The sequence below is a fragment of the Pantherophis guttatus genome, chromosome 4 (assembly GCF_059756535.1).
Source record: "Pantherophis guttatus breed Tessera chromosome 4, ASM5975653v1, whole genome shotgun sequence".
Classification (NCBI taxonomy): Eukaryota; Metazoa; Chordata; class Lepidosauria; order Squamata; family Colubridae; genus Pantherophis; species Pantherophis guttatus.
In genome coordinates this window covers 36,655,137-36,664,792 of record NC_142066.1, presented here as the reverse complement: position 1 = coordinate 36,664,792, position 9,656 = coordinate 36,655,137, and the positions used below count along the sequence as shown (strand labels likewise).

Below are 9,656 nucleotides of genomic sequence, written 5' to 3'. Positions count from 1 at the left end.
TTTCGGAAAAGTTTTTGCCCATATGCATTGATATGAATGCATAAGAAACCTAGTACAGAAGTAACACTGCCAAGTACCCTTGGGCTGAAAGTTCTTTAAAAAGGTAAACATGAAATGTAATGGTGACATGGTGGACTCCATAAGTTATTATTTCCTTATTTACACAACATTTAAATCATATTGGTTTTTTATGTAGGAATTAATATATTTTTATGAATCTAGTTAATAGGTTTTATAATCATGTTTAATGAGTTAATTTGTTTTACATTCCAGCAAACCATAGTTTATTCCACCCTAAACTCTCTAATCATCATTCAGTGTGGTATATGAAACACCATCTCTGGTAATAAAGTAGGTCAAGAAATTTCTTTTATTAGATTTTTCAAGACTTCGACAATCCTATGGGGAAAATGTTTATAAACAGATTTTATCATTATCCTTAATAGAGTGCTGACTTCTTTCAGCAAACCAAGAGCTCATACAGATGTTTCCAGATGGAATTGGAATTAAAAAGACTCTTAAAGAGGTAGGGGCCCATTCCTTTTTCTCACAAAAAATGGGAATGAGACATTCATTGGTTAGAAAGAAAGAAAGGAAAGAAGGAAGGAAGGAAGGAAGGAAGGAAGGAAGGAAGGAAGGAAGGAAGGAAGGAAGGAAGGAAGAAATATAAATTTAAAGAGTTTATTCAGAAAAGCAGAACAAAATAGTCACTCTAATAGCAAAGTGTAATGTTCAAAAGTGTAATAGCAAAGTGTAAAATTCAAAATAGAACTTAAAATGTAGAAGAAAATTTCATATCCCTATAGCTGAAAGCCTCTCACATTCATCAAAGGAAGTTGTTGATGACACCTTGGTGATTCAATAAGTATACGGCACCTTTCCCAGGTACACTTTTACCAAGCCCCAAAGTACTTGGTGAACCTTCCATTTTGTACACATTCCGCCAACTATTTTGAGGGTGGTTTCACAATATATCACAAAATAGTGATATAGTATTTGGCATGCATTATCAGTAGCTTGGATGGAATTCATTATTTCTCAAGGACATTTCAGTAAGATATCATCCTTGGTGTAGTTCTGTCTATCTTCCTTTGTCCCTGTATTGGACCAGGGAACATGTCATATCTCTTTCACTTTGCATCAAATTGTAAGATTTCTGAAATCTTTTTTTATCATTATTATTTTTATCTTCATTTTATCTTCATTATATATCATCCTAATTTAGTTCCTTGAATTTTTCATTTATCTTGGTTACCAATATATTATATGATACAATATCAGTTCACACACCTTTCTCACCCTGTCAGGTGTTTGATTTTGCTAAAGCATTTCTAAAGGAAAGAAATAATCTTTAGCTTAGTCTAAGCTAAAGATTCTGAAAATCTGTTTGATGCAGAGGTTAAGGATTAAGGGTTAAGAAGTTAAGAGCCGAGGTGGCACAGTGGTTAGAATGCAGTACTGAAGGCTACTTCTGCTGCCTGCCAGCTGCCTGCAATCTCAACAGGCTCAAGGTTGACTCAGCCTTCCATCCTTCTGAGGCTGGTAAAATGAGGACCCAGATTGTTGGGGGCAATAGGCTGACTTTGTAAACTGCTTAGAGAGGGCTGTAAAGCACTGTGAAGCGGTATATAAGTGTAAGTCCTATTGCCATTACTATTCCTAAGGCATTGGGCCAGAAAGCAGGACTTCTATTCCACTTTGGAATGTAGCCAGTAGGTGATTTGGGGCTAGTCCCCCACCTCAGCTCTTAAAGGAGCCAATAGCAAACCTCTTCTGAAAAACGTTGCACAGAAAACTATAGAGAATTGTCCAGGCAGTCACTAGCAGTTGAGGCTTGACTGTAATTTAGGATGCAGGACATTTACTAAGGAACATATGGAGTTCTATGGTTCTTCTGATTGAGATTTTGGATTTGCCTCCATCACAATTATCCCTTTCTACCCTAATCCTTTATTCATAGAAGTAAAAGGAAAGCCAGAAAATGCAAAATTGTGGTGAACAAAATATAAATAACATTAAAAGAATTTGTCAAAATCTCCACAGTTGAGAAAGGACACATTTGATATTTTTATTTCTCTTGCTATAGATGATTGGATTGAGCAAGGGTGGAAGGATGGAATATAGAGAACCCAAAATCTAAGTAAGATGGCATGCTAGAGGAAGGTCGCACGTAGGCAATGGTTGCACTTAGGAATAACATAGACACTACTGTAAGATGGGGAATACAAGTGGATAAGGCTTTTTGTCTACCTTGATCAGAAGGAATTCTTAATACTACCTTGAAGATCTCTGTGTAAGATACAATAATAAAAGTAAAACAACCTAATGCAGCAATGATACCGGCTACAATAATTCCAACCTCAAGTAAATTTAAGCCAGAGCAGGTTAGTTTTAACAATTGTTGACTTTCACAGAAGAATTGGTTGACAACATTAAAACAAAACAGAATAGAAAAACTGCCAATGGTATGCAACATTCCATACAGAAAACCATCAAACCACACTAGAATTATTATTTCATTGCAGGCTTTCCAATTCATCACCATTTCATAGTGCAATGAATTGCAAATGGCAACATACCGATCATATGCCATGGCTGTCAGGAGGGATAAATCAGAAGCTTCAAAAGAAAGAAAGAGAAAGATTTGAGTAGCACAACCAGCATAAGAGATGTGTCTAGTGTCCATGAGAGAATTTATCATGGATTTGGGGACAATGATTGAAAAAAATGCCCAGGTCCTGAAGACTCAAATTCATTAAAAAGAAGTACATGGGGCTGTGCAGTCGATGGTCAAAAACTACTGTAGAGATGATGAGAAGATTTGCTGTTAGAGTAGCCAGATATAACACAAAGAAGAAGAAGAAATGCAAAAGCTGAAGATGCCAATTTTTTGAGAATTCCAGGAGTAAGAAGTAAAAAACTATGGTTTGATTCTCCATTTGTCATTTAGGAGAAAGCTGCAGGGCATAACTGCAAGATAACAGAAGGAGGAAATGAATGATACATTTTGATAAGTGGCAATTTTATATGTTGTAAGAACAGAAAACAAAAAGAATAATAAAGCATCGACCAGATGAACAGAGGATTATATTTATAGTTAGCAGAAAGTAGATTCAGTCAATTTCTACCCCTCAAAAAATCCACTCAAGGACCAGATGCAAATCTGACATTTTTCCTTCTTTCCTCCTTTCAGTTCTATTACCTCCTGTTCTGATCAAAAGGATTACCTAGGTTTAAAAAACCCCTATTCAAATCCATTTTCAACAGTTGAAGATTACTGGAAATATTTGACATAGTCACAATCCCTTACTTCTGGTAAAGGATTATGATAGTGTTCAGTGATGGGATTCAAATAATTTAACAACCAGTTCTCTGCCCTAATGATTTCTTCCAACAACCAACAACTGCTCAGAAAGTTAACAACTGGTTCTCCCGAAGTGGTGCGAACTGGCTGAATCCCACTACTAGTAGTGTTGTAAAATTGTGGGATATGCTACATAGAGTGCTTTGTGCTTCTAATAGAAAGGAACTATAAATCTAGCATAGAAACATAAAAACAAACTCTTACATTGTTCACGCTGTATGTCTCTGTGTTTCTGTTTTATGTGGCAGATAGATAATTTTTTTCTCCTCTTCTCTCTTTTACCCTAGCAGCTTTTAGATGAAACAAAATAAACACAAAATGCCTTTAAAGTAATACATAAACACTAGTCTCCTAAACATGTATTTAATGGGACATTATTAAAAGAAAGGAAGATAGAATTTTACTTACAAGATAACTTCTATTTTAATATTTTTTCATTGGTATTATATACACTATTACCCTACTTCTAAAATATATTTAATCAAAAGAAATCAGATATTAGCAGGATAAATTAATCTCCTTGTCCAATTATCAGAAGGAAATGAAAGCTCAGGTTTTTTTTTAAAAAAAGCAGTCTCTCTTGCAATACACATCTATTCTCTCCATGAGAGTTTGACTACAGAATGATAAACAACCAATCTGATATATCACCATTTTTTAAAATGTGAAAATTATAGAGTAAAAGGTACCATTAATACAAATATGGAAATCTCTCCAGATTGGATTCTGATTCTTAACAACTTCAGAATTTCTATATGAGGTCCATATTTTTAACAAATAATGTTAAAAATTGTCTTTCCTAAATAGCTTCTCTATTATATCAGAGCATTACCTTATACAATCATTTGATTCAATTATCTTTCTAATTATAAGATTTATAAAGCTAAGTTATAATTTATGAAATATTAAAATATTATAAATAGCAATTTGTTCCTTTTCTGTTAAACTTCCAATTAATAAGTGATTTATTTGTCTCTATAGATTATATATTCTATGCTTTAAACATTGTTAAATATCTTACCACTAAGTCAAGGCTGTCCCACTAATTTTCATGTAGTGGACCATTTGTCTGTAGTCATAGAGATTTCTAATCTGAATGTTTATTAATTACTGTTTTGTTTCCCTCAAGAGACTTGTACACTAACATAAACTAACTTCTACATGCCTCTTAACATACTTAGCAAACAAAAATAAAACTGATTTCTCTGTGCTTATTAATGAAATTGTTCGTTAAGAACACAATAGATACCTCCAAATGCTCCAGTTATAATATTTATAATATCTGAGCTTGTTAACAGAATTGGGGCTATAGTCATACCAGCAGTGCAATTTGTGAGAGGTGAAGCATGAATCAGGTAGGAAGAGTTCCATGAACCCTGTTTCATCACTTCTGATTCTTTTTCACCTCCAGATTTTAAAACAATCTGTCCTCTATTCTGCATGCCACAAATGGGGGAAAAATTTGAACTAGGTAAGCTCACATCATTAAAGCAAGGGTGAAAAATTTAAGTCCTTCTGAAAATCAAAAAGGGGAAAGGCAGGAAAGAGGTATCAGGAAATCCATAGAAACTTAGTGAAATGCCAATGGTTATACGGTAAATCCAAAAAACTAGTGATAATTGTGTGGGTATACAAACCATATTTTACTGACTGATCAGTTTGCAGATACATATTTAAAGCAAAACTCACATAATGTGATGTAATGTAAGACCACAGATTCTTTAAAATAGCTATAATAGATTACAGTTTATGGTAACAGAGTTGGAAGGGACTTTGGAGGTCATCTAGTCCAACTCTCTGCTCACACAGGAGTCCTGTGAGAGCTAGGGATTCGAACCACCGAACAGCCGATCTTTCTGATCGAAAGCTCAGTGTCTTAGCCACTGACCCACCTAGTCAGGCTTATATATTACATATTGCATATTGCATATTGCATATTGCATATTGCATATTGCATATTGCATATTGCATATTGCATATTGCATATTGCATATTGCATATTGCATATTACATATTACATAATATAGTAAATCCACACAACTTTGTGAAAAGGAGTCACTGAGCAAGATACACAGTGAATAAGATTTAGAAAGAGAGTTATACATATACTTGAATTAGACAGTAAGTGCATCCTCGGTTTTATGTAGAAATATTTCCTTGCAATAAATTGATAAGAGTTGATAATTGCAGAATTTATTTATTTCCCCTATGGCCTCTACAACTTCCCCAGAAGAGACTATGAATAAATACCAAACTAGGAAGTACCAAATAGCTTTTAGCTAAATGTTGGGTAGAAATGTATAGTTTATAGGGGGCAAAATAGCTTATTGTTATGTAGAAATGTATAGTGCACAGGGAGGAGAATAGAGGGTTGGTAAAGTATGATATAATATAATGTGGATGGATTTTACCTTGGGGAAGTCATGAGGAGGGAGGATTTGGGGGGGTTAGGGAGGGATGGGGGGAAAATGGGGGAAAAATTGATGTTTGTAAAACTTTTTCAATAAAAAAAAAGAAACAAAGTTCAGCATTTTTCATATTTCAGGATATGAAATATTCAGAAGCATGTAAAGTAAGAATATATCTAAGGGCAGATTAGTAGGATGACATCTTTCTACATTTGGCAATTCAGGAGCTTTGGCTGAGTTGAAAGAATCAAAGTCAATCAAAGAAAAAAAATCAAAATGTCTCCAAGCTGTCTCCCATCTCTATAAAAAGGAGAGAAATTTAATTTAATTTAAATTTAATTTAATTAATTCAATTTATATGCCTCCCCTCTCCGAAGACTCAGGGCGGCTGAGAAAGGAAAACACAACCAGGCTTTCAAGATTATAAAAATATAATCCCAGATAAACTTGAAGAGTTGGTTTTTTGACTGTCCTACATCAAAATGGGGACATCTGCTCAAATTCAGAATAAGATTATGTGTTACAGCAGGGGTGTCAAACTTGATTTCATTGAGGACCGCATCAGGGTTGTGTTTGACCTTGGAGAGCCGTGTGTGTGTGTATGCGTGTGGCCAGGGGTGGGCGTAGTAATGGTGGGCGTGGCTGGAGTAGACATTTGACACAGGCTCAAGATGTATTTTCCCCCCTTCTCTCTTTTCACAGTTCTTTACTATAATCATTTTCCTATCTCTTCTACCAAATACCTTTGGAAATGCTAAAGCTATTATCTATATTATAGGCCAGCATTAGAGAGAAGCCATTTCATACAGGAAAAAATAGGGAAAAACAGAACACATTGTTTAAACCTCCTTTGAAATTACATTTCAGGTGTTTACCCAATTGCATTACACCCTGATCGTCATTTCACTACAAATCAGGAAATATCAGCCTCTGGAATTCCAGAGCTGCCAAATATCCATATTTAGCATCTGTAAAATACATTCATAGTAATTAGGGATGCAGGATTTTTGTTAAGTAACGTACAGAGTGCTAGAGTTCTCCTGGTTTGAGAGATAGGATTTGCATCTTTCCAACCATCCTTTTCTATTTTTATTCCTTTATTCAGAAATGTAAAAGAAAGGCCAGGAAAATGAATAAATGTGATGAACAGAATACAAATAACATTAAAATAATTCATCAGAATTTCCATAGTTGAGAAAGGACACATTTGATATTGTTATTTCTTATGCTATAGATGATTGGGTTGAACAAGGGTGGAAGAACGGAGTACAGAAGAGTCAATCCAAAATCTAAGTAAGTTGGCGTGTTAGAGGGATCTCTCAGATAAGCAAAGCATCCACTTAATAATAACATAGACACTACTATGAGGTGGGGAATACAAGTGGATAAGGCCTTTTGTCTTCCTTTTTCAGAAGGGATTCTTAACACTGTCTTAAATATCACTGCATAAGATACAACTATAAAAGTAAAACAACCTAGTCCAGAAATAATACCGACCAGAAGAACACCAATGTCACATAGATTTAATCCAGAGCAGGATAGTTTTAGCAACTGTGGAATTTCACAGAAGAATTGGTTGATAATATTAGAACAAAAAAGGATGGAAAAAGTGCCAGTGGTGTGCAACATTCCATAGAGGAGACCTGTAACCCACACTAGAATTATTATTTCAGTACAGTATTTCCAATTCATCACCATCTCATAATGCAATGGATGGCAAATGGCAACATATCGATCATATGCCATGACTGTCAGGAGGAAAAAATCAGACGCTCCAAAGGAGGGAAAGAGAAATATTTGAGCCACACAACCAAAATAGGAGATGTATCTGGTGTTCATGAGAGAATTTATCATGGATTTGGGTATAATGACTGAAACAATGCCCAGGTCCAGTAGAGACAAATTCATGAGAAAGAAGTACATGGGGCTGTGCAGTCTATGGTCTAAAGTTACTGCAGAGATGATGAGAAGATTTGTTGTTATAGTCACCAGATACAGCACAAGGAAGAAGAAGAAATGCAAAATCTGCAAGTTCCAATTGTTTGAGAATCCCAGGAGCAGAAAGTAAGGTGCTGCAGTTTCATTCTCCATGTTTCATTTATGATAGCTGGCATGACTGCAAGGAAACAGAGGAGGGAGATGCAGTTGGATAACATTTAGAAAGTTACATTTTGAAATGTGATGACGATAGATAATATAAAAAAACATAAGGTATGTACAGAGTGAACAGAATATCAAAGCACGGAAAACAGAGGTGTAGAATGGGAATATTAGTTGTCATTTGTCAACCCATGGGTACTAAAAAAACAATCACCAATCTCACATTTTTCATTCTTTCTTTCTTTTTTTCAGTTATGTTACTTCGTGTATTAATCAAACCATTGCCGTAGAAAAACCCTGTTCATATCTATTTTCATCTATGGAGGATTATTCAGCACTCCTACAGGATTGTCGTAATGTTCAAAAGTTGGAGAATGTCCTGTGTATGTTTTCTGCTTCTGGAAGAAAGGCAATGCAAATCTAGTTACAATATAACTTAATATTTACTTTGGGTTATTATACACAATTGTACCATTGTGAAATACATTGAATCAGAAGACGTCAAACATTAACAGAACAACAACAACAACAACAACAACAACAACAATAACAACAACAACAACAATAATAATAATAATAATAATAATAATAATTCTCCTTATCCAACAATCACAACAAAATCAAAGTTCAATTTGAAAAGTGAGTCTCCCACCCAATACAAGCCAATATTGTCTGTAGTAAAGTTTGGACAGAAAATGAGACATAACCTATTTCAGCTATGAACTCTGATATTTCAGCAGTTTTTCAAGAAGTGGCAAGCAGATTTTCAACAATAATATTTAAATGTGTACAAACAGGAAAAAAGGGGGGATTTAGAAACCTTACCATCCATTCTTTTTATTCATATCCTGAGAGATTTTGAAATGACTTTGCGGATGCTAATTTACTTAGTAGTGATCAGTTCTTGCAAGGAGATTTGATCCAAATGTATACAAACTATAAATCATTTATTCTTTGTAAATGTCATGTGGAAAAGATACCAACATGTTAAATAGGTAGTTATTGTTTACTATCAACACAGAAATCTCTCCAAATTGGATTCTGTTTCATAATATCCTTAAATATACTGCCTGAATTCCCATTTCTGAATTTTTTTTAAAAAAAACCCCTTTGTTATCTTATTTTTCCAAATTATGCTAAAACTACTTAATGCAAGTATTTGCTTCAATTCTCTTCCAGCAGAATAATTATAAAGCCAACCCTGAGATATAACATGTATGACATATTCAAATAAACACCAATTTTCTCCAGAATTGAAGGAAATAACTTTCAATGTATAACTGATTTGTCTCTATAGAGTATATCTTTTATGCTTTTAAGAGAATTAAATATCTTACCACTAAGTAAATGGTGTCCCACTAATTTTCATATAATGAAACATCTATCTCCACTCATAGAGATTTTCTATTCTGTATGTTTATTAATATCCATTTTCTTTTCCTCAAAAGACTTGTATCCTAAAATAAAACTTTGTTTATCATCATAATTGGTCATTAAGAACACAATAGCTACCTCTAAATGATACAGGGCCTGTTATTATATTCCACAGAATTATAATATTTCAAATTGTTAACACAATTTATCAGCAGTGTAAATTGTGAGATGAAACATGGATCAAATGAGGAAACCTCCCTCAAGCATGGGATTCTGTTTCACATCTAAGATTTTAAAATTTTCATCCTCTATTCTTCATGCCATGTCTGGGGAAAGAACTTGAATTGGGCTAGGGTAGGGCCACATCATTAATGCAGGGGTGGCAAATTTAAGCCTTTCTGCAATTTATA

General features: G+C 34.3%; 1 protein-coding gene and 1 pseudogene across 1 annotated transcript; both read right to left on the bottom strand.

The window, feature by feature from the left end:
• Positions 1-2,028: 2,028 nt before the first annotated feature.
• Positions 2,029-2,939, bottom strand: LOC117668716 (olfactory receptor 14A16-like; annotated as a pseudogene).
• A 4,009-nt stretch (positions 2,940-6,948) lies between these two features.
• LOC117668875 (olfactory receptor 14A16-like) lies at positions 6,949-7,932 on the bottom strand. Its single transcript, XM_034422930.2, has one exon. The coding sequence runs from the start codon at positions 7,861-7,863 to the stop codon at positions 6,949-6,951; it is 915 nt and encodes a 304-aa protein (XP_034278821.2). The 5' UTR covers positions 7,864-7,932.
• Between the last annotated feature and the right edge of the window lie 1,724 nt (positions 7,933-9,656).

Excerpts from the sequence above, each read along its gene's own strand:
- LOC117668875 (XM_034422930.2), bottom strand. The coding sequence starts at position 7,863 with ATGGAGAATGAAACTGCAGCACCTTACTTTCTGCTCCTGGGATTCTCA.